The sequence below is a fragment of the Carya illinoinensis genome, chromosome 7, assembly GCF_018687715.1.
Source record: "Carya illinoinensis cultivar Pawnee chromosome 7, C.illinoinensisPawnee_v1, whole genome shotgun sequence".
Taxonomy (NCBI): Eukaryota; Viridiplantae; Streptophyta; class Magnoliopsida; order Fagales; family Juglandaceae; genus Carya; species Carya illinoinensis.
This window is the reverse complement of record NC_056758.1, coordinates 15,228,717-15,255,098: the sequence shown is the minus strand read 5'-3', so window position 1 is coordinate 15,255,098 and position 26,382 is coordinate 15,228,717. Positions and strand designations below refer to the sequence as shown.

The 26,382-nt window shown below is 39.2% G+C and overlaps 1 protein-coding gene across 4 annotated transcripts in view; it reads left to right on the top strand.

The window, feature by feature from the left end:
• The window catches only part of LOC122315815 (protein ILITYHIA), an 86,175-nt gene that overhangs the window by 14,304 nt on the left and 45,489 nt on the right, over positions 1-26,382 (top strand). For 3 of the 4 annotated variants that reach the window (XM_043132003.1, XM_043132000.1, XM_043132002.1), the window contains 9 exons: positions 142-412; positions 534-703; positions 1,657-1,959; positions 2,038-2,154; positions 2,290-2,391; positions 2,482-2,631; positions 25,430-25,594; positions 25,665-25,841; positions 26,132-26,254. In XM_043132003.1, the coding sequence (XP_042987937.1) occupies positions 142-412; positions 534-703; positions 1,657-1,959; positions 2,038-2,154; positions 2,290-2,391; positions 2,482-2,631; positions 25,430-25,594; positions 25,665-25,841; positions 26,132-26,254 (1,578 nt within the window). The remainder of the gene's footprint in view (positions 1-141; positions 413-533; positions 704-1,656; positions 1,960-2,037; positions 2,155-2,289; positions 2,392-2,481; positions 2,632-25,429; positions 25,595-25,664; positions 25,842-26,131; positions 26,255-26,382) is intronic. The other variant, XM_043132001.1, reaches the window with a different exon arrangement.

Here is a 26,382-nt window from a genome sequence, read left to right as displayed (position 1 = left end):
TCTCTCTCTCTCTCTCTCTCTCTCTCTCTCTCTCTCTATATATATATATATTCATATTTGATTTTTTTTTAAGTATTTCTTTTGTTCTTTGTTATATGGGTTCCATAGTAAGTCTGCTTCAACTTTTCCAATTTGTTTCAGGTTTTTCGTACGCCTGAAGGCATGCTTTCCAGTGAGCAAGGTGTTTATGTTGCAGAATCCATTGCCGCCAAGAACACTAAACAGGCAAAGGGTCGTTTCCGGACATATGAAGACCAAAATGACATGGTGCATCTAGATGGTCATGTTTGGTGCTTTTTCCTTTTTCCTTTTTTCTCCTCTTCAGTATTAGTTATATGTATGTCTTCCCAGGATCACAACAGAGAAGCTGCTGTGGGGAAAAAGGATGTCGGAAAGTCTGCAAAGAAAGTTGGCACGTTACTGTGGAATCCTGTTTTCTATTTTTCCTTAATTTTTCGTCCTCAGCATTAGTTAATTTTCATTATATGCTTTTTTTTTTTTTTTTTTTTTTTTGTTTATTCTGATTCATCTAGATAAGGTAAAGACGGGGAAAGAGGAGGCACGGGAGTTGCTGCTTAGGGAGGAAGCCTCTATTCGTGAGAAGATTCAAGAAATACAGAAAACATTATCATTGATGCTGAGAGCTCTTGGGGAGATGGCCATTTCTAATCCTGTATTTGCTCACAGTCAATTACCTTCCCTGGTTTGTGTCCGAAGGCCTGCCTTTGTAATCTATATTTTGTTGACAAATTAATATTCTAATTTCAATTTGTGTCGCTTTATAAATGCACCATGAGAATTATGGTTTATGGATAATGAATGGCGCTGTGAACTATGCAAATTAAATTGAAGCCCCTGCTCTCAGCTCCAGTTGTAGAGGGAATGGATATATCTTTGGCTTCAAGTCTCACCAATCAAAAGGAAGAGAGCTTTCTATTTTAACTCCCAAGAATTATTCTAGAATGCTTGTGGAGGAACCTTAAAGTCTGTCATGGTTCTTTTGTCCCTAGATCTGAACTTTTTTTATTCAACATGCATTAGACATTGATATTTGTGTAGATATTATATTATCTGCTGTATAGTGAAAGGATACTGCCCGAAGTTGAAAAGAGTAGAAAAATTTAATTATGGCTACAGGTCAGCTTAGGCTGCTTTTATATTTGTGAAATCTTCATGCAAAACCGAGAAGAAACTATGAGCTGAGCACATATGGAACATAATTTCTTCTTTCACCTGCTGATACTTTGTGTTGAGATCTGAGTGGAAAATTGGAAATTGGATTCCTATGGGGACTTTTCTTTCCATATTGGTGTTAGCTTACAATCTGCCTGAGGCTTGACAAGGGTGGATGATTGGTTCTGATGATCTCACCTCTCTGTATATCAAGTCAATGAACTATATGTAAATGTGCTGGTTACATCCCATTATGATTTGCTCTGGTTATACCACATTATTATTTTGGGTTAAAATTGATTATCACAATAGTTCACATGTTATTCTGTGTTTCAAACCTAGATCTACACCAGCTAATTGATTAGTGTTTTTACTATTTCCTTATTTTTTGTGCCATGTCCTCTGAAATCTTTGACAGAAGATTTAGATGTTTTGTTGTATATCATCTTTCAGTTATAAGCTCTATTTTCCATGTTACATCAGGTCGGTTTTGTCAATCCTTTACTACGGTCACCGGTGGTTAGTGAAGTGGCCTATGAAACCATGGTTAAACTCACTACATGTTCTGCTCCACCTCTCTGTAATTGGGCCCTCGACATTGCTACTGCGTTACGCTTAATTGTGACTGAAGAAGATAATGTTTTGTTGGATCTGATTCCATCAGTTGGTGATGAAGTAGCTAATGAAAGGCCATCATTGGGGCTCTTTGAACGAATAGTAAATGGCTTATCAGCATCTTGTAAATCTGGACCTCTTCCTGTTGATTCTTTTACTTTGGTTTTCCCGGTAAGCTTTTCTTCTTGTCTTGTATGATTGAAGCAGTTCAATAATGCTCTATTTTACTAAGACTTTAATATCTTTTAGATAATTGAGCGAATTCTGTTAGTCTCCAAGAAGACAGGACTCCATGAAGATGTGCTGCGGATTCTTTATTTACACATGGATCCCCTGTTACCCCTTCCAAGACTTCGAATGATATCGGTTACATTCCAAATTTTTCATTTTTCTATGTGCACCAAAACATGAATACACATAGTATATACCTTTCATTTTTTTCGGTTATTTGTTTCTGGTGTTACTTATTTCTTGCTGTCTTTGTTAATTTCTGATTTGCAGGTTCTCTATCATGTTCTAGGTGTCATTCCAGCTTATCAGGCATCTATTGGTCCTGCCTTAAATGAGTTGAGTCTTGGCCTTAAACCCGATGAAGTGGCACCTGTAAGTACATTTATAACTCTCTATTACATTTTTCCTGTAATGCGTTTGGTTATACTGATGCTTATGCTATCTCTCAATGTGCGTTTGCAGGCCCTATATGGAGTTTATGCAAAGGATGTTCACGTTAGAATGGCCTGCTTAAATGCCATTAAATGCATTCCTGCTGTTGCTAGCCGTTCTCTTCCTGAGAATGTTGATGTCGCGACTAGCATTTGGATTGCTTTACATGATCCAGAGAAGGTTTGGGTGTCTAATCATTTTTTCCTGAAAATAGAATGGATTAAGAGATAAGAAGAATTAAAAAATAGTGCCTAGTTTGCCTGTTTGAAAACTTTTCACTGGATCAAAAGAACTATTTGATTTTTAGGTTTTTGTCGCATCTTACTAAAATTTTCATTCAATCTAGTTTTCATTCCACACGTGTGACCTAGCAACTCGTGTTGTTGTGTGTGTGTGGTTTTTTTTTTTTTTTTTTCATGTTTTTTGATTTTTATGTTTATTTTTTTCTTTTTCTTGTTCACTTTTTGACTTGTGATATGCCATGTATCAACGATTTGGCTATTTAAATTGAAATGGAAAAAGTGAGTTGAAATTTAGGCTTAATATATATTTCTTTTCTTCATCTCTTGATTCCCTGGTTATTATTTGGGTTTTTAAAGCTTAAAAACAAAAAATGAGTTGAATAATTAGTAAATAGATAAAGTGTCGATAAAAAAATTAATAATATAGGTATATTATATAATAAATAAAGTTATATTATATAATCACAGCCGTGTGGAAGATGGTTCCTATCTGTATTCTGTGGTGCTTATGTGTAACACCCCGTTCCCATAGGAAAGAGACGTTACTAACAAACATGATAAAATGCCCGGTAAAGAGACTCATTACTCTGAAAGACCTCATTTATCGAAAGAAACTTAATTGAAAGGATATAAATAGTCTTGAAACTTAAGACTGAATAAAGCAAAACATGAGCTAGTCTTAAACAAGACTAGTTATTGAAATGACATAAAAGAAACTTAATCCTTGTGTAAAAGACACTTATTCATCTCTAAGTCCTTATACTAAATCTACTCCTGACCATCCAGCTCTGCATCATCATAATCACCATCTGTGACAATCAACATAGAAGAAAACAAAAAGACAAACAATAAAAATGAGTCGAATACTCAGTAAATAATACATCATACCGTAAAATACTATCTAGCTTAGCATAAAATTGATTTTTAAAGCCTTATCGTAACTTTTATATAACATTCATGGATTAACATGAACGGAAACATTCATGATCATGGCAACATGAAGCGTGAATGAATGAGTAACTTGTTTATCTTGAATTGTACTTATTTCATGGTGAACCACGCTTGAATCCATGGCACCACATAACTTGTCATGTAGTGAAACACGCTTGAGTCTGTGTTTCACTTAACTTGCATAACATGAAGTGAAACACGCTTGAGTCCGTGTTTCACTTATCTTGCTTGACGTGGAGTGAAACACGCTTGAGTCCGTGTTTCACTTATCTTGCTTGACATGGAGTGAAACACGCTTGGGTCCGTGTTTCACTTATCTTGCTTGACATGAAGTGAAACATGCTTGGGTCCATGTTCACTTAACTTGCATGACATGGAGTGAAACATGCTTGAGTCCGTGTTTCACTTAACTTGTGGTAACCACGCTTGAGTCCGTGGTACCGTCTTAGCATGACTATGGTAAACACGCTTGGGTTCGTGCTACCCTAAAATGTTTATCTTTCTTAATGCATGATAATTTTCTTGGACTTCATAGACTTTTCTAGCATGGCATATTCTTGTACATGGCATGGCATAACATGATATATTCTTGTACATGGTATAGCATAGCATGACATGGCCTAACATGATTTAATCATTTTATGACATTTCATGGCATGCATGATCTCAAAACTACATGAATATGGCATACATGATCTGGCTATTTATCACATGGCATGCTTGACTTAAGTTATTGCATGAACAATACATGGCATACATGGTCTAAGCACTACATGAATGAAGCATGCATGATCTGGCTATTTTAATTCATAGAATACCTATCTTAAATTATTATATGATCATATCATGGCTTCCATGTGATTTTAGTAACATTCAATCCATCAATCAACAATCCATAAAAGCATAAAACATATATATAAGCTTACTTTCATGTAAATCATCATAATTCATAGAAGTTCATGAAAGCGATCTAACCTTGACTTGGCTCTTAGCGCAACGTAGATAACCATCAAAACCATATCATATTATCATACCCAATTATAATATTTACATTACACATACATTTATATGATCATATTATTTACCTCTTAGCGCTGCTTCCAAAATCTCACGTCGTAGCTCGTGACCTATACGAGGCACTAGACGTTACTAATATTTCTAGAAAACGTGTCGTAGCAATCTAATTACTTAAAATCTTACCATATAGATAATCTAATAAATATTCAAATAAAGGTTAAATAAGCTAATATTATTCCAAAACTCATATAATGATACTTAATATTTTGTGCAAACACATAACTTAATAATTTTATAAAAACTAGTTAAAGATTAATTGGAATATGAACTATGATAATAAGCTGAAACAATATAAAAGAATTCTTTAAAGTATGCTTAAAAGCCCTTAAATATTTTCTATAAAAAGGGTCTAAGACTAATTTATTTAAGTAGATAAAGTTTCTGTAAAGGTGATGTTTTCCTTTTTTTTTTTTTGAAAATATAATCTGTCCAATAAAATCACTAAAACAATTGCTGAACTGTAGTAAAATCAAGCCCTAATTTAAAATAATATGATAGCAACCACTTAAGAAAACAGGAGGCCCAAGGCCTAAGTGAGGGGCAGCCCACGTATAGGAACATAAAATAAGGCATAGGCACTTAATGGCAGGATTGTAATTTTAACTAAAGGTTCTTCAAAAAGATGATTACGGGGGCTTTAAATGGCATAAAGGTAATATAAGAATTTATTTGAGGGGCTATTGGAAAAGTCTAAAGTAAAGCAAATGAAAGAGTCCAGGAGGCTTACGGGAATGGCTCACGCATAACATTGGAACCAAAGAAAGAAAAAGAAAAAGCAAGTGGAGGTGCGATGCTTTACCGAGAGGAAGCTGAGGCGATGACAGCTCTGGGTTGACTGGAAGTTACCGGCAACACCACTGGTCTTCTCGGAATGGTGATGCAAACCAAGGGAGAAAAAGAGAGAGAGAGAAAATCTATTAAACCGAAACACAGAATAGAGGGAGAGAGAGAGAGAGAGAAGATTCCAGCGTGGGCTTACCGGAAGGGAGTGGGTTCGACGGGACTGGGCTGGTCGGCACTTTCTGTGGCGGTTTCCGGCGAGTTGGCTGCTTTGGTTGGCTGTGAGAGTGATTTTCCAGGTTTGTAGGAGCTGTTACGTTGGGCTGGTGTGAGTTTTCTGCCTATCTTTGTGTGTGAAGAGTCTGAGTAATGTGGGGTTTTATGGAGAAAGGGTTTCTTATTTACGTGGTCTTCAGAAGGAGTTTAGATAGGATCTGATTTGAGTGTCGTTCTGATCTCAGAATCTTTTTGAAAACAATTTGAAATCCATCCGATAAAAACAAGGAATACAAGATAAAGGAAACCTCTTTAAAACTCTACTTAATCTGGTTTATTAACTTATTTAACAAATAAATAATTATAAGCATCTGAAGAAAGATAAATAAGTAATTAATAAAAGAATAAATAAAATAGTAACATAACTAAATAATTTCTAACTGAATTAATCTAACTTCTAGGTTCGTATGTTACATTATGGCAAGAGTGAAATGACATGACATTCAAAGACAAGGAGTACTCATTTGAGAATCTTAGATCTCTTTTTGTTAGAAGTCAGAACATGGTTACAATGGGGCATAGCTGTAGATTTTAATGGCCTAGGCCTTCATGATTTTTTCACTTCCTTTTCTTCATCCTATATAGGTGTTTCCTTTTGTATACCATCTTGTGTACTGAGGCTATGCCTATTCTATTATTACAATTGTTTACTTATAAAAAAATTATATAATTAATAGGGTTAAAAACATTTTTATTTTTGAAACATTGAGAATGCCACAATAAAACCTTTTTTTTTTTTTTTTTTATAAGTATCGAAATTGGAAGGAAAAACTCAATATTCCAATATATCAAAAATGATTACATTCCCCTCTATATATATATAGATGATAATACTCATCTATTTTAGGGATATTTACAACTTAGGAAAGAATCAAAACTACCTAAAACAGAAAGCTATAAAAATGGAAACTCATATCTACGGATTTGGTAACAGACTACCAAATCCCCTAAAATCTTGGGATAAGAAAGCATGATCTGTTAGCTGTAGATCTCCTGAATCTTAGCACCTAACATTGCTGACAGATCATCAAATTAAATCTCCTAAAATCATGGGATAAGAAAACATGATCTATTAGCTGTAGATCTCCTCAATCTTAGCACCTAACATTGCTGACAGATCATCAAATTAAATCTCCTAAAATCATGGGATAAGAAAACATGATCTGTTAGCTGTAGATCTCCTCAATCTTAGCCCCTAACATTGCTGACAGATCATCAAATTAAATCTCCCTATAATTCTACACTCCCCCTCAAGCTGGGTGGTAAATATTTATTAACTCCAGCTTGGAACTCAGATCATCAAACACCTTTCTTGGTAGAGCCTTGGTAAGAATGTCAGCTGTTTGAAGGCATGTAGGCACGTACAACATCTTGATTATTCCTTCCTCTATCTTCTCCTTTATGAAATGTCGATCAATTTCCACATGTTTTGTTCTATCATGATGTACTGGATTTTTGGCAATGCTAATTGCTGACTGATTATCACAAAACATTTTCATAGGTTCTTCATCTGAAATCTTTAATTCCTTTAGCACCCTTCTTAACCATATTCCCTCACAAATGCCGTGTGCCATTGCCCGGAATTCAGCTTCTGCACTGCTCCTTGACACCACTGATTGCTTCTTACTTCTCCATGTGACCAAATTACCCCACACATATGTGCAGTACCCTGAAGTTGATCTTCGGTCTTGTACCGATCTTGCCCAATCTGCATCGCTGAACACTTCAATATCTTTTCTTTGGTTCTTCTCAAAAAATAATCCTTTACCTGGTGTTAGTTTCAGGTATCTCAGGATTCTATACACAGCCTCCATGTGTTCTTCATTTGGATTATTCATGAATTGACTTACCATGCTGACAGAAAAACCAATATCTGGTCGTGTGTGAGATAGGTATATTAGTTTACCCACTAATCTTTGGTATCTCCCTTTATCCACGGGTGCACAATTTTCCTTAGTGCCTAGTTTAGTTGTTGGATCCATAGGAGCATCTGCTGGCTTACACCCGAGCATTCTAGTCTCTTTTAAGAGATCTAGGACATATTTTCTTTGTGAGACAGAGATTCCCTTTCTTGACCTTGCAATCTCCATGCCTAGGAAGTATTTGAGATTCCCAAGGTCCTTGATCTCAAATTCTGCAGCTAGAAAACTTTTGATGGTGCTGATTTCCTCTTCATAATCTCCTGTTAGAATTACGTCGTCCACATATACAATGAGGACAGCAAGCTTTCCTGCAGGAGAGTGTTTAACAAATAGAGTATGGTCAGTTTGACATTGAGAGTAGCCATATTTCTTAACTACCTTTGTGAATCTTTCAAACCAGGCTCTTGGAGATTGCTTGAGCCCATATAGAGATCTCCTAAGTTTACAAACTTTGTTGCGTGTAGTTTGTGTCTCAAATCCTGGAGGAATTTCCATGTAAACTTCTTCAGCTAGGTCCCCATTTAGGAAGGCATTCTTGACATCTAGTTGGTGGAGAGGCCAATCAAGGTTTGCAGCCAAAGATAGTAGAACCCGAACTGTGTTTAATTTGGCTATAGGGGCAAATGTCTCCTCATAGTCGATTCCATATGATTGGGTGAATCCCTTTGCAACCAGCCGTGCCTTGAATCGATTAACACTCCCATCTTCATTATATTTGACTGTGAAGATCCATTTGCAGCCTACTGGGCGTTTTCCAGCTGGTAATTCTGAAATTTCCCAAGTTCCATTTTTTTCAAGTGCATGAATTTCTTCATACACTGCTGATTTCCACTCAGGTGAGCTGAGAGCTTCTTGTATATTATTAGGAACCTGGATGTTGTCAAGGTTGGCAACAAATGCTTTGAACTTCGGTGACAGTCCTTCATATGACACAAATGTGTATATAGGGTGTTTTGTGCATGATCTTACACCTTTTCTCACAGTAATAGGAAAGTCACTATCATCATTAGTTTCGGGATTATAGTTACCTGATGGATCTTCACTTGATCTAGGACTTGGGTCAGACTCTTGGGGTTGCTCAAGAGATGCTTCTTGTTCCATCTCCTTTGGTTCTTTCTCCTCCTTGAGTAGGTAATCAACTCATCATTCTTTGCTGATTGAATAGTGTCCAGATTTTGGGGTGGATTATTGGTTTGATCTTGAGGAGGAGATTCTAGGAAGTAAGGAGATTCAAGGAAGAGATTTTGAGGAGGAATGGATCCATGATTTAGTGATGGGCAGGTTTGGTCAGAATTAGGAGAGAAAAGAGGTGATTCTTCAATATCCCAAAGCTGGTATTCCTGGATAAAATTAGTCTCCCCCTGAATATCAGATTTGGGGAAATAAGGTTGTTGCTCAAAGAATGTGACATCCATGGAGTGATAGAACTGTTTAGTGACCGGTGAGTAGCACTTATATCCTTTTTGAGTTGGAGAGTACCCAAGGAAAATACATTTAAGAGCTCTAGGATCAAGTTTGTCCCTGTGTTGTTGATGGACATGGACAAAAGTTGAGCACCCGAAAACTTTGAATGGGATGGTGGAGATGAGACGAGTATTGGGAAAGAACTCAAGAAGAATTTGACAGGGAGTCTGGAAGTTCAGAATACGAGATGGCATCCTATTTATGAGATATGCAGCAGTGAGGATGGCTTCACCCCAGAAAAATTTTGGTACATGGGTAGAGAACATTAAGGAGCGAGCAACATCAAGAAGATGCCGGTTTTTTCTTTCGGCAATACCATTTTGCTGGGGAGTGTTGACACAGGAACTTTGGTGAACTATACCATGACTCAAGAGATAATCATTAAGAATGGAGTTGAAATACTCTTTGGCATTGTCAGTTTTCAGAATTTGGATTTTTGCTTGGAATTGTGTTTGGATCATGGTGTTGAAGGTTTTGAAAATCTGGTTTGTCTCTGATTTTTCTTTCATGAGGAATACCCATGTGAGTCTAGTGTGATCATCAATAAATGAAATGAACCAGCGAGAACCAGTAACATTTTTGATCCTAGAAGGACCCCATACATCACTATGAATCATGGAAAAAGGTTGAGATGCTTTGTAGGATCGGTTAGGATAAGAATTACGAATATGTTTAGAAAATTGGCAAACCTCACATTGAAACTCATTTGGATTTTTATTATGGAATAATGAAGGAAACAACTTCTCAAGATACAAGAAATTTGGATGACCTAACCTATAGTGCCACAACGTAATTGCACTATCATTAGTAGACTGACTCACAGACAAAGAAATAGGACTACTGGACACTGAACAAGCAGATTGGTAAGTTGTTCCTTGAGGAGGATCATTAACCTCTAGAAGATAGAGCCCCGAACACATCTTAGCACTGCCAATCATCCTCCCCGAGTCTAAGACCTGAAATTCACACAGATTGGAGCCAAATTTAGTAACACAATTGAGATCCCGAGTGAGTTTACTAATGGACAATAAATTGCAATTTAATTTTGGCACAAGGAGAACTGAATCAAGAGTGATGTTCTTAGAAACTCTAACAGAACCTGTACCAGCCACCTTTGAGAGTGAACCATCGGCTGTTCTCACAGTTAAATTTTTATAGCATGGATTGTAAGTGGAAAAAAGCTTCTCATCTCCAGTCATATGATCAGATGCTCCTGAATCTATAATCCATGGACTTAGCTTCTCCTTTTTAACATTTAGAGCACTCAAAAAATTACCTTTTTGTGCCAAGGAACCAGTACCAACCACAGTGGGGGCAGGTGCAGGCAAGGATTGGCTGAACAATTTCTGTAAGACTTCTATCTGTTCCTTGCTGAAGGGAGTGGGTTCGGGTGATGGTTTTTCATCCATGGAGACGAGGTTGCCCCGTCCTTCTTTGTCATAGGCAAACCGGGAAGGCTTCCAATCTGCAGGTTTGCCGTGAATCTTCCAGCACGTGTCCTTGGTGTGACCAGGACGTCGGCAATGATCACACCATGGTCGCCCTTTCTTTGGTCTGTGATCATTGTTGTTGGATGGATTTCCTCTAACTGTAAGGGCTGAGCTCTCAGGATTTGTCACAGAATCTTGAGAGCCCATCATGATCTTCTTTCGACTTGCCTCTCTCCGAACTTCTGAAAATGCTTCCCGGATATTTAGTAGTGGTTTGGATCCTAAGATTCTTCCTCGTACTTCATCGAGATTCTTATTTAATCCAATCAGAAATTTGTATATTCTTTTTTCCGTTCAATAATCTGTCTATACCTGATTCCATCATCCGGACAGCTCCAATTGTGCTCCTCGAACAAGTCCAGCTGCTGCCAATAGCGAATGAGTGTGTTGAAGTACTGAGTCACCGTTAACTCTCCTTGGCGGAAGTCATGGAGAACACTCTCCACCTCGAACAACTCCGACGTATTCTCATTGTTAGAATATGTTTCCTTGGCAGCGTCCCAAATCTCCTTTGCCGTTCCATAGAGAAGAAAATTTTCTCCAATGTCATTTGTCATGGAATTAATGAGCCATGACATGACCATATTATTTTCAGCATTCCAGACTTTGAACTTTTCATCCGTTTTGTTCGGTTTGACTGCAACTCCATTGAGATAATCGTCTTTGCCCTTTCCGCATATGAACATCATTACGGAATGGGACCATTGAAGATAGTTGTTCCCATTCAGTTTGTGTCCTGTAATGGGCATGAGGTTACTATCTGCACTACTGTTGCTGGAAGCCATTGCTTCCTGATTGGAGGTGATTTGGGAAACGGTAGTAGTTGAATCACGTTTCCCGTATTTGGTCATATGAGGGAATTAGGGTTCAGAGAATGCTCTGATACCATATCGAAATTGGAAGGAAAAACTCAATATTCCAATATATCAAAAATGATTACATTCCCCTCTATATATATATAGATGATAATACTCATCTATTTTAGGGATATTTACAACTTAGGAAAGAATCAAAACTACCTAAAACAGAAAGCTATAAAAATGGAAACTCATATCTACGGATTTGGTAACAGACTACCAAATCCCCTAAAATCTTGGGATAAAAAAGCATGATCTGTTAGCTGTAGATCTCCTGAATCTTAGCACCTAACATTGCTGACAGATCATCAAATTAAATCTCCTAAAATCATGGGATAAGAAAACATGATCTGTTAGCTGTAGATCTCCTCAATCTTAGCACCTAACATTGCTGACAGATTATCAAATTAAATCTCCTAAAATCATGGGATAAGAAAACATGATCTGTTAGCTGTAGATCTCCTCAATCTTAGCCCCTAACATTGCTGACAGATCATCAAATTAAATCTCCCTATAATTCTACAATAAGTAAGAAGTAAATTTTATTCATTCGAATGAAATAGGCATAGCTCGTGTACATAAGGAGTATACAAAAGAACACCTAAATACATTCTGAATTAAGAAAAGAAAGTCATGAACATTGTTTCCATCAAGTGCAATAGCTGAGAACCAAAGCATCAAGGTGAGCATAAAAAAATTTTGGAGCTCTGCCATTGTGCGCTTCCTATTCTCAAAGCATCTTTCATTCCTTTCCAACCATGTACACCACATGTTACACAACGTGATCATCTTCCACACTGCTACCACTTGAGAGCGGCCTTGAAGTTGCTTCTAAAAGGCCAGTAGATCCACCCAAGCAATATCCATTCTTCTAAAGATCTCATCCCAAAGCCCCCTTGTAACCTCACAATGCAATAGTAGGTGGTCTACAGATTCTCCATGTTTTTTACACAGAGAACACCAATACATCACAATGAGTCCTCTCTTTCTCAAATTGTCCGTAGTCAAGATCTTCCCAAGAGCCACAGTCCACACAAGGAAAGCTACTTTAGTAGGCACTTGAGATCTCCAAATTCTCTTCCATGGAAATGGAACATGACCTGGGCCTGACAAAATCTTGTAGTATGTCCTGACTGTATATTTTTTACTGTCAATGGACCTCCACTGTACCTTATCCTCTTGTGCTGTGGAATTTCCCATAGAATAAAGCAGACTGAAAAAATCAGATACGGCGTGCAATTCCCAATCATGAATATCCCTATTAAAGAGGACATTCCATTGGTAAGAACTATGAGAGAAAACCCACATATCTGCCATGGAAGCCTTAGTACTGTCTGCAATACGATGTAGTGCTGGAAAAACCATTTACAAAGCATTATCTCCGCACCAAACATCATGCCAAAAACTGATTCTGGACCCCTCACCCTCCCCTCACTACATTGGAGCACCATCCTCCCCACTCACTCCCATGTCTAGAAACAATAATATCCTTCCAGAGTGTGTCCCCCCCTCTAGGAAGAATCTTCACAACCATTTTCCCAATAAATCTTTATTAAACAATCTCAAATTGCAGACTCCTAAACCGCCATACGGGATGGGGGAACAAACTTTGTCCTAATTAACCAAATGAAATTTTGTTTCCTCCCCCATACCCCCCATAGAAAGGCACGGACTAATCTCTCAATTCTAGTCACCACCCATGTAGGCAAAGATGAGGGTGAAAGGAAATATGTGGGGAGATTAGTAAGAGAACTCTTAACTAGCATGAGACGGCCCCCTTTCGATAGATACATCCGTTTCCACCCCGCCAGTTTCGTCTCTACTTTTTCTACCACTCTATCCCAAATAGCTTGAGCCTTAAACGCCGCCCCCAAAGGGAGTCCCAAGTATTTTATCGGCAAGGAAGACACCGTACAATCCAAGAACCGCACTAGGCAGTTGATATTGGGTACCGCCCCCACCGCTACCATCTCAGATTTACCAAGGTTCACCTTCAGCCCTGACACCGCTTCAAAAACTAATAGAAGAGCCCGAATAGATTGAATTTGGCCAGGGTCCGCATCACAAAAAAGGAGAGTATCATTTGCAAATAAGCGATGTGAGAGTGAAATATTACCCACTGAAAAGCCAGAAAGAAAATCTCCACCAACAGCAGCATTCACCAATCTGCCCAATGCCTCCATAACAATTACGAACATAAGGGGAGATAAAGAATCCCCTTGCCTTAGGCCGCGTGAACTGCTAAAAAATCCAGCAGGAGTGCCATTAACTAGCACTGAGAAGCGAGCGGTAGAGATACAATGTCGAATCCAGGAAATCCACCTATTACCAAAACCGCACCTCTCTAGCAAGTATAGAAGGAAGTCCCAATTCACAAGATCATAGGCCTTTTCCATATCAAGTTTGCAAAGAATACCTGGGACTCCCTCCCGCATCTTGTGATCCAGACATTCATTGGCAATAAGTACCGAGTCTAGAATTTGTCTCCCTCGAATAAAAGCGTTTTGAGGCTTAGAGATAATGTGATCCAACACCGGGCTAAGCGGATTAGCAAGCACTTTTGAAATAATTTTATAAACTCCACTCACAAGGCTTATGGGGCCAAAATCTTTATTGGCCTTAGCCCCATGTTGTTTTGCTATAAGAGTGATGAACGTTGCATTTAGGCTTTTCTCAAATTTATGAAAAGAGTGGAATTCCATAAATACTTGCATAGTATCATCTTTCACAACAAGCCTAAAAGAAGCCCATCGAGAATCCATCCGGGTCCTGTGCTTTATCCTTCGTCATACTGTGGATAACCTTATACACCTCATCTTCATCAAAAGGCCTTTCCAATCCACTCGCACTATGTGAATCAATAGAATCAAACAACAAACTGTCAAGCTTCGGCCTCAAGCTTGCAGGTTTCGAAATGAGGTTCTCATAATATTGCACGATATGATTTTCTAGCTCGTTAGGAGACGAGAGTATTTGAGGGCCAGATTTTTGTCGCCAGGAAATCTCTTCCATCAATAACACCTTCTCCAAATTAGTCACCACCCCCCTTTTTCTAACTAAGGCCTCCTTCGAAAGATCTCCTGTCAATTCCCTTTCATCTAACTCCTGTAATTCCTCCATAAGGTTGTTCTTTTGGTTATCTATACTGCCAAACACTTCCATATTCCACTTTTAAGATCTTGCTTCAGAGCCTTCAGCTTGCATGCTAAAATGAAACTAGGCGTGCTTGTAAACACATAAGAGGACCACCAAGAACGTACCTTTTCCACAAACCCATCCGCCGCTAACCACATATTTTCAAACTTGAAATACCGGTGTATTCCCATGATACCTCCGCAGTCCAAAACAATAGGAAAATGATCCGAGCACACTCGGGGCAGCTGCTTTTGAGAAAGCGCGGGGAAATACGCCTCCCATGACGAAGAGAGAAGGAGCCTATCCAATCTCGACCAACCCCGACTATTTGACCACGTGAACTCGCCCCGTATGAGAGGGAGGTCCATGCGATCCAAATCAAATACAAACTCCGAGAACTCTTCCATGGCTGCCAAGTTGTGATGACTCCCCGATTGCTCACTAGGGAACCGAACAATATTGAAATCTCCCCCCATACACCACGACACCTCCCATAAATACATTAACCCCGCCAACTCCTTCCAAAGTCGCCTCCTATCTCCATCCAAATTTGGTCCATAAATGCCTGAAAACGCCCACTCCCATCCATCAATCATGTTTTTAAAACGACTTGTAACTGAAAAATTCCCAACACACAGCTCAACCGCCTCCACCACTCTTTTGTCCAACATTAAAAGGACCCCACTGGAAGCCCCCATCGAGGCCAAATAAGACCAACCAACATACGAACACCCCCACAAACTTTGAATGATTCTTCTATCCACAACCCGCTTAGTTTCTTGGAAACACACAATATCCACTTTCCATGACCGTAATAAGGATCTTATGCGAAGACGCTTATTACAATCATTCAGCCCCCGCACATTCCACGACAAGATCTTAGGCTTCATAATTACAAAGAATACCCCTCCCTTTCAATCTATCCCTTCTGCCCCCACCCTTCTTGCCTTCATAATTAATGGAGCATGAGAGTCTTTTAAGTTCCCTTTCTCGCTTCGTGGCCGATTTCGAGCGACTATCTTCAATGGCTATGAAAAGGGCTCTAATCTGTTCTTCAAAGCCTACACAGGAGAATCCAAGAACTGCTTGCATTTCTTCCACCTTCTTGAAGACCCAATCTGAGACATGCACCTTTGAATTAGGGGGAATTGTACATAATGGAGTAGGATCATCCTCCACCCCACCCCCCCCCCCCCCCCCCCCCCCCTTCTAGCAGGAAGTTCTTTGTTGAACAAGACCATTGCCATTTTAGCCTGATTCGGAGTCACATCCATCCCCTCTGGTAGAAAACTCCCCCAACTGGCCCCCCACCTTGCACGGGTCCCCCATATTGATTGTAGTAGTTGTCGAAAGACCAGCCTTCTCCATGAATCTATTCTGGACAGACTACCTACCCATCTGCAGAGCCGAAAAAAGGCTGCCCACCTCCATCGGAGCCCCCTTAGAGGCAATGACAGCCACCGGCAGGCTTCCTGCTACCATCGAGGGTCCCTCTGGCTCTATCGGTCTATTCTGTGTTGGTTCCCTTGAACTGGAATAACCCGAAGTGAGACAGGCCTCTTTGCGTGGAAGAGAGACCTCTTGATCCTGTTGGAAAACGGGTTCCGATACCCTTGCTGGTGCCATCGGGTTCTTTGAACACTTCTCTGGCACTGGAGGCTGAGACCCACGATAAAACCTAGCACACATATCATAACAACATTAGTCTTCAATTAATTTCTTGGGTGGCATACACATTGGTATGACCTTTGTGTGGGGGCTGGCGATCATGGGGATCCTTGTCCCATTTATGTGGCTAACAAGTGTAGTCATGTCCAAGATATGAACATCAACCGTTAAATGGTGTTGCAATCGATTGCGGATGATATAAGATGGCTTTCCCTGCTGTTTTGCTTTTGAACTGGTTCAAATCTTTATAGAGGGCCAAAAACATTTAAAAAAAGTTCATTTTTTTTTTTTTTTTTTCCCTTCCTTTTAGGCATGTTCATATCATAAAAACATTAACTTATTGTACTGGGTAAGTGAAAAGGGTTTCCAAAGGAAAGGCTAGAATAATTTTTTTTTTTTTTTTGATGTTGGGGAATGTCTCCAAGGTAGGGCTCTTCAGACCCAGCCCTGCAGAGTAAACCTCGGTCCCGTGCATCGCACCCTCGGAAGTTTCCTTTCACGGAAATGGTTAAATCGCTAGCTTTTCACCAGGGGGTGTGGTCCCAAAAGATTGTTTGCACTCATGAGGTGTTGAACCTTGGACCTTTGAGGGGAGTGATACCCCAATGCCAAGGCCTTCACCACATGGGCCAACCCCTTGGGGTTGGCTAGAATAATATATAGCACATATACTTAAAAATATTTTTGAGAAGTCATATCATATAAAGTCTGAAACAGTAAGGATATGATCATGGCTACTTGCCTAACTCATTAGCTTTAATAACTCAACAACTTCATTCAATGACCTAGTCATCACATTTGTAAGCATATATCTCTTACAATTTGCATCATTTGGCTTTCTTAAACATTACTTGCAGCATTAGGACAGTTATATTTTTTCCTCCTTAAGTCCCTAAAAAATGATTGTTTTATGCCTTTTAAAAGGAGTTTAGGATTGGATTCTATGCATGGATTCTAGCCTATCATACCTGTGTGGTGTAATGTAAATGTTTATTATGTTATGCTTTGTGAGCGAATCTTACCTCACTCAAATTTAGCTTTCCCAAAGTCATTAGGTTTCTGAAACATAGTTTTGAAGTCTCTAGTTCTGCTTTAAAGCATGCTAAAACTCTGTCAGACCTTAAACTAAGTTTCATCAGGTGGAGTTCAATAAAAAAGTAGCTTTTCTTAGGTGTTTAGGGCACTTCAAAGTCCATTTAACAGATCTGGTCATTGGCTAAAAATATGGCATTTGTGGGCTTAAACGTATTTCTATTGTGTAGATGTATCTATTGAAAAACCATGAAGGTGTCAGTGATGGCTACCTTGCTGTTTTCTCGACAAGTGTCCTAAGATTGTGGCTTTGAATGAAAACTCATCATGGCCACTTGGCTCCAAAACATTCCTCTAGGAAAATTCTAACAACCACCTTTATTGGTGGTTGCAGTGTTATAGAAAATTTTATCGAGTATAAATAGATGCTTAGGCATGATTTATGCTATTCCTAGAGCATTTTAGTTTATAGGAAGATATATATATATATATATATATATGATTAATATATGATTGATAAATAATTATATATCTTATTGTACTTGGGCCTTGCCTATTTATGTGGATTAATAAAATCTCTTTTTACTTATATATATAAAAAAATAATTATATATCTTATTAATAAACTCAAACAGCATAGCTTGAGTAGGCAGGAATTAAATGAGAGAAACACCTAGTAAAAAATGGGAAAAAGAGAAGAATTTCATGGAAAACTCAGCACATTAAAATCTATAGAAGCTGTTGAAAGGAACTGAATATTGAAAAGGAAGCTCTAAGCTCCTCTGGTATCCTCATGATCCTCAAAATTTCTATTATTGCTTTCTGTCCAAATGCATTACACTAGGCAGATTAGACCATCTTCCATCTGCTACAATTTTTGGGTTGCTGTACCATCATATCCAATTCGCAAAAGGCCTTAGTAGTTTCTTCAAGGATAACCCAAGCCAACCCAACTCGATCAAAAAGGTTTACTTTTTTGGGTTGCGGGCAGATTATATTTTTTTTGATAGATAATATGGATTTTATTCAAAGTAAATAGGCATAGCCCAAGTACACGGGTAGTATACAAGAGAATAAACCTAAGTACGATCTAAAGCAGAAACAGAACTAAAGAAAAACATTACAAATGTTGATATCCCTTAAAAGATTATTTGCCCAAAAGTTTAAAGTGTTGAAGAAAAAGTCCCTAAATACCATCCTTGTGCGTTCACGATCTTCAAAACACCTCCCATTTCTCTCAAGCCATAGACACCAGAATAAGCACAGGGGGATCATTCTCCACTCCTCTATACTTCGCCCACTTCCAGCTGCTCCTTGCCAGCAAACCAAAAAATCCACCACTTGAAAAGGCATGACCCAAACGATACCTAGCTTGTCGAATTACTCATTCCACAAAGCCGTTGCCATTTCACAATGAAGAAACAAATGGTTGACAGATTCACCATCATTTTTACACATGGTGCACCAGTCCATCACATAAAAGCCCCTTTTCCTCAAATTATCGATAGTTAAAACTTTCTCAAGCGACACCAACCAGCCAAAAAAAGCAACTTTACTGGGCACTTTAGCTTTCCAAATACATTTCCAGGGAAATGTTATATTACCAAGACTAGTTAAGATCTTGTAATAGGGTTTCACAGAAAATCTGCTTTTAGAATCATGAGTCCACTGCAGCATATCATCCCTGGTCTGATCAATCTTAGAAGCATAAAGGATGGCATAGAAATCAGCAGCTTCACTCACTTCCCAGTCCTGTAAGTCTCTAGAGAAATCCACATTCCAGATTAACATGTTATTAGAAAACAAGTAAGAATCCGCCACAGCAGCCCCTTTACATGTAGCAATCCTGAAAAGGCGAGGGAATGGTAATGTAAGAGCTAAATCACCACACCATTCATCATGCCAAAAAGAGATGTTAGATCCCGTCCCCACTTTGAGATTAGTGTTTCTGACAAAGTCCCCCCATCCCATTCGAATAGACTTCCATAGACCCACCCCAAACACCCCTTTTATTTCATTAGTACACCAATTCCCCCAAATCCTTCCATATTTAGCATCAACAATCTGTTTCCACAAAGCAGTATTCTCATTGTTATACCTCCAAAGCCACTTCCCAAGAAGAGCTTTATTAAAAAGTTTCAGATTCCGCACACCCAAACCTCCACAAGACACCGGAGTACTAACCTTCTTCCAATTCACCAAGTGAAGTTTTCTTTCTCCCCCTTTCCATCCCATAAGAAATTTCTAAAAATCCTCTCAATAAGTTTTACCACCCTCATTGGAATAGGAAAAAGAGAGAGGAAATAAGTAGGTAAATTAGACAAGGTGCTTTTAATTAATGTAACTCTGCCCCCTTTGGATAAATAAATCTTTTTCCTGCCAGCTAATCTCCTTTCAATCTTCTCAATCACCCCATCCCAAATGGAAACAGAATTATGAGGAGCCCCCAAAGGTAATCCAAGGTATTTCATGGGTAGTGAAGAAACTTTGCAGCCCATAATATTAGCCAAATCATATATATTGCTGACTGAACCCACTGGAACGATTTCAGACTTATTTAGATTTATTCTAAGTCCAGAAACAGCTTCATAACATAACAATAAAGCTCTCAAGGCCCGAAGATGATCCTGGTTAGCTTCACTGAAAAGTAAAGTGTCATCTGCGAAGAGAAGATGAGAAACGGTGATGCAGCCCCTAGCAACATCTCCCACCTTAAAGCCCGACATATAACCTCCATCAATTGCCAACTCAATCATACGACTCAATGCGTCCATGACTAAGACAAAGAGAAAAGGAGACAAGGGATCTCCTTGTCTTAAGCCACGAGAACTACTGAAAAAACCAGCCGGACAGCCATTCACCAAAATAGAAAACTTGGTCATCGAAATACAATGACTTATCCAAGAGCACCATTTCTCCCCAAAACCAAATCTCTTAAGCAAAAAAAGAAGAAAATCCCAAATTACATGGTCAAAAGCTTTTTCCATGTCTAATTTAACTAAGATTCCAGATTGACCTGTCCTTATTCTGTTTTCCAAACACTCATGAGCAATAAGTGCCGAATCAAGAATTTGTCTTCCCTTCACAAACGCATTTTGAGGCTTTGTAATAATTTTATCTATAACCATGCTGAGGCAGTTGGCTAACACCTTAGAGAGGATCTTATAAACCCCGTTGACCAAGCTGATTGGTCGAAAATCTCTTATTTCAACAGCACCTGCCTTCTTAGGGATAAGAGCTAAAAAAGTAGTATTAAAACTCTTTTCAAATTTGCTGAAGGAGTAAAATTCTTCAAAAACTTTCATAACATCATCCTTCACAATATCCCAACAAGCTTGGAAAAAAGCCATAGAAAAACCATCAGGACCTGGAGCTTTATCCTTAGACATGCCCCTAACCACATCTAGTACTTCATCTTCCTCAAAGGGCCTTTGATTATCAATAGAGTCAAAAACCAGCCCCTCTAACTTGGGCCTCCAAGAGAGATCTTCCCGAAAAAGTCTATCATAAAAATTCACAATATGCTCTTTTATCTCTTATCACAAATCATATTATCGTCAACCTGGAGGACTTTTATGGCATTATTTCTGCGATGTGAATTAGCCATTCTATGAAAGAATTTCGTGCTTTGTTTCCTTCCTTGAGCCATAAAATCCTGGATTTTTGCCTCCAAGAGATTTCTTCCATAAGCATTAATTTATTAATATCCGCTGACACCCTTGTCTTCAATTCCTTTTCATCACTAGAAATTGTACCCCTCAACTCCTTTTCCTCCAAATTATACAACTGTTCCAGCAGGCGTAATCTGTTGTTTTTGACATTGCCAAAAAACTCAACATTCCATTTCTTCAAATCTCTTTTGAGTTCCTTTAATTTTCCTGCCAAGATAAAGCTGGGTGTACCAAGAAAGTGATAGGAGGCCCACCACCTTCTGACTCTATCAACGAAACCTTCCACCTTCAACCACATATTTTCAAATTTAAAGGGTCTTGGACCACTAGCAATGCCCCCACAGTCCAACAAAATAGGATAATGGTCAGAAACAACACGTTGTAACCATTTCTGACTTAACTCCGGAAAAAGGGCTTCCCATGATGCTGAAACAAGAAATCTATCGATATGGGACCAAGCTCTTCCATTTGACCAAGTGAAATCTCTACCCACCATGGGCAAATCAATCAATTGCATGTCAGAAATAAATTCAGAAAAGTCAAACATGGCTTTAGAAATAATCGAGTCCCCATCTCTCTCACAAGGAAAACGAGTAATGTTGAAATCCCCTCCAATGCACCATGGAAGATCCCGCCAACTACAAATGCCCGCAATTTCATCCCACAATAAACTCCTACAAGAATCTAAATTTGGCCCATAAATACCAGCGAAAGCCCATTCAACACCATCAACTACGTTCTTAAAATGGCAAGCCACCAAGAATTCTCCCACATAATGATTAACCACTTCCACTACCCTTCGATCCCACATAACAATGATACCACCGGAAGCTCCATTAGAGACTAACTCAACCCAGCCCACATAGTTACAATTCCATAAATTATGAATCACCGAATGGCTAACCGCTTTCAGTTTAGTTTCTTGGAAACAGTAGATATCAGCCTTCCACTGTCTTAACATATTTTTCACACGAAGACGCTTTCTAAAGTAGTTCAACCCCCGAACATTCCAAGAAATAATTTTAGGTTTCATAAAAAAACATTAACAACCCTCTCCTTACCTTTATCTCTAAAGGTACTCCCACCCTTGGAATTGTAATTAATCGTGCATTCCAACCTCTTGAGCTCCCTTTCCTTTTTAACAGCAGATCTTGCTAGAGCAGGATGCCCAGCTTCAATAGCCGTGAGAAGAGCTCTGAATTGCTCTTCATAACCCTCACAAGAAATACCAAGAAAATTACTAAGATCTTTTGCCTTTCTTACAACCCAATCAGAAGGATTACTAGACCAATCAATACCAGGGCTAAAAGAGCATAATGGAACAGGATCAAGGTCTTCATCAGAGTCTGGTAATTCACCAGATTCACCTAATATAGAAACATCCCCACCTAACACCAATTGCAGTTCAGAATTAGAAAACTTAGAGCAAGGAACCCGTGTAGATAACTGTTCAGGCCCTATTTCACCCTCGGTAACAACATCAACAACTTCAACAGCATCCCCATCTGTTGAAACAAAAGTGGACTTCACAATCCCCACCTCTGATGTAGAACTCGACTCCCCTGAGGAATTGCCAGCCTCTTCCTCTTCATTCGGATCTTCTTGAACCCCTAGCTGTTCCTCAGAAATAGCCTCCAAACTCGCTTGCGCCAAACAAGGATGGTCACCCGAACCTGTCGGCAAGTTCTGTGAAGACAGAAGCGCAGTCGAGGCTTATTTTCCTTAGAAACGGCTTCCCAATCCTGCTGCCTGAACCGAGATTCAGGAACCCTACTTACTGTAGAAGTTCTGGACGCTGGAAAGCCTCCAGAGGGTTCGCCTGCCACTGCCGGCGACGTCTGTGTCAGTGAAGAGGCCGGAGCAACCACCGTGTCACCTGGTATCGGACTGAGGTTTGCAGAGGTCGAAATATCGGCCTGTCTGAATATCGGCCTGACTGGAGTAGCCCGTAACCGAGGTTGTGGGCTTGTAGATGGGCTTGCAGCCCATGAATTTGAGGCCCGTTGGCCTGAACGGGGGGTAGGGTCAAGGGGGCTGGGGGCCTGTGGGCTTGAAGGCAGTTGGGGTAAAGACCGGGTCTTATTAGAGGTGGGTTTAGAATTTAAGTTGGAAGAATATGGGCCTGGGCCACCCTCTGGCCCTCCCAAAACAACCAGATTCCTGCTCTCATTTAGAGACCCGTATCTTCCCACTTTGGGAAAGGATTTTTCAGAGACATGCAGAGAGTTTGACGCCGAAGGCGTAGGTGCCGAATTCTCCTTACCCAGTCCCATCACCATACTCAGTCCCAAATCAACTTTTTGCACCAGTAAAGAAACTTCTTCTAGCATGCCTGAAAGCTGTGCTCTGATAGCCCAAAGTACACCCTCTACTTCCCCTACTTTTTTGCCCCTGACATGAGACGCCCCCGTGTCCCCTGGGAAAGGACCAGCTGCTTTCTCCTTCTCTTCCATGGCGGATTTGAAAGCTGCCTCAGAACCAACCACCATGGCATAGGATTTCGGGGCCTGGACAGACTTTCCATCGCTTCGTGACACTGGTTGCGCCACCGTGTGTTCCGCAGTTTTTTTTAAATTGTAGACAAAGCCTTCCCAGCCGTTGCCCTTTAAACCTTCTGGAATGATCACTGAGCCTCTTCTCCTTCCATTATTATATTCCTCCAATAGAAGGTAATATCCTCTAGAATTTCTGAGCAGCTGTATAGTAAACATCCCATTACCCACCCTCTGTTTTTTTGAAGAAATCTTCACGCCATCTGCTTCTGATGGCTTCTCCCACCATATTCACCACCCAAGAGGCCGTCGAGCCATTTAAAAGAATGAAAAGAGACATCCTTCTGCTTTTCTCAGTGATACGGAAGGTATTGGCCCCCTCTTTCGCAAAGATGGAAGTTTTCGATTCTACTGAAAATCGTCTAAGCTCTTCCATCATAAAGAATCAGGAAAAAGAAAAGAAAAAAGAGAAGGGAAAGACTGTAGAAGAAGGGAGAAGAGAGAAAGAGAAAGAGAGGGAAAGAAAGAAGGAATCAGCTTCGGCGAGAGGCGCTGGAGTGGGGGTTGGGTGCAAACATGAGACACTCAGACACTCAGACAAACAGATTCTGCGGGCAGATTATATTAGCTTTGTTATTTTTAAAATCTTGTTTTGTTTCAAATCACTAACATGCATACAACAGTTAACGCATTCTATTAGTTTTTTCCCATTGGCACACAACGTCCAGACTACTCGCAGGGTGCACAGGCTCTCGGCAAGGAGTTTCCTGCAAGTATACCTTGGGTAATTTAAGGGAAAAATCTCTCAGTTCGGTAGCCCCTAGAGATTATTTTCACGCACAAGGATTTGAACCTAGACTTGGGGGGAGCATACCCCCAAACCCAAGGCCTTTACCACTTGAACCAACCCTTGGGGGTTCTTAAAGCATTCTATTAGTATACAAAGCGGCATCTTGAAACATCATCGCTCATCTGTTCACTATTCTACTAAATCTTAACAGTTTTCACTCAAATAACCATAAAGGATTGTAGCAAGGTCCTTATCTGTAGGATATTTGGTCATAACCCTAGGGAAAATGCTACGGGTGGCTGGGGATGGAGTCTTAGTGGAATTTAGTCTTGAACTAAGGCTGATGATAAAGCCATTCAAGAAAGATAAAAGAACTCAATAGAAGGGTTGTTATGAGAAATGCACTTGAGTTTTCTTTTACATGCAATGGCAATCTACCACTATGCCAAAATTTGTAAAGCAGACACCATTTTCATGCTATCCTTGATGTTAGTAAAATTAATTTCAAAGTATGCCTATATATGTATATAGTAGTTACACTTTGAATGTACTTTCTTTTGTCACGGACTAAGCAGAGAAGGACATTATCCAGTTTGTGTTGCTTGTTGAGTTAACCAGTTTCAAAAAGGGTTCTTGGCTTCCTGATTTACTCAGCTGAGCAGGAAATGGTTTAATTTTCTATTTCCACAGCTACTTTAAAATATGAGGTGACTGTATAAGTCAAGAACTAGAGTTCACTGAAAGACAAAAGCAATGTGTCAATAACTCTACTATGCATGCATCAAATCTACATGTTGCAAAAACAATACAATGGATGAGTATTTCCTTACATAGTATGCTATATTACAAGAGCACATCTAGCACTACCCTGAAGCTGGAACATATATATATATATCATGTTCCAACCAATTATGACCAAAAAGAGTTTGAGAGCATCCTTGCAAGTTGATCTTTGGACGTCCAAATGGTGTAGAAATATCTCCACTTAGTAATAATATCTTTCGTGTATCAGTAGTTCTGTTTTTCTTCGTTTCAATCTTATGTTCTCCTCATTGTCGTCTTTTTTTTTTTTTTTTTTTTCCTGTCACAGAACAATTTCACTTTGTTATATTGATCTTCTTCTTGTTTCAGTTAATTGCAGAAGCAGCAGAAGATTTGTGGGATCGCTATGGGTATGATTTTGGGACAGACTATTCAGGAATTTTCAAAGCGCTTTCGCATTGCAATTATAATGTCCGCTTGGCTGCTGCGGAGGCATTATCTGCTGCTTTGGATGAACACCCAGATTGTATACAGGTTAGTTGGATATGAACCTTGCATCCTGCCTTAGCAATGTAGTTTTCTTATGTTTTGGTAATATTTTCAGGAATCACTATCATCTTTATTTTCTTTGTATATCCGTGATGCTGGTTTTGGAGATGAACATATTGATGCTGGTTGGTTGTGTCGACAAGGAATAGCATTGGCATTACATTCTTCTGCTGACGTTCTTAGGACCAAAGACCTTCCGGTTGTTATGACATTTCTCATATCAAGAGCACTAGTAAGATCTTCACTGTTCTTTGAGCATGAAACTTTCCTTATTCTTCTCAACGCATCTAATTTTAATTTATATGTTTTCGGAGTTGTTGCCAAAAGGAAAAAGGGATTTCAGAGTATTAGACTTATAAAATTATTATTATTATTATTATTATTTGTTTTGTATTTCTCCAAATTTTTGCTTTGTCTGGTTTCTGGTCATTTCCTTCTTTTTAGTTACTTTTTCTGTTGATAAGTATTTTGGGTCATCTTTAAAGCTTGGAATTTACTAGAAAGATCCTTTTGATTCTGCAGGCTGATCCTAATGCAGATGTTAGGGGAAGAATGATTAATGCTGGTATCTTGATTATTGACAAGCATGGGGGAGAGAATGTGTCATTGTTGTTTCCAATTTTTGAGAACTACTTAAACAAAACGGTTGGTGTTCTTTTGGATTAGCAATGCTTGTTTTAATTAATTTTTATTATTTTTTTCTACTTTTTGTTCTCTGGTGCGATGTGATCATAAATACTTTTATCCACACAGTGATTGGAACTCTGCATCTG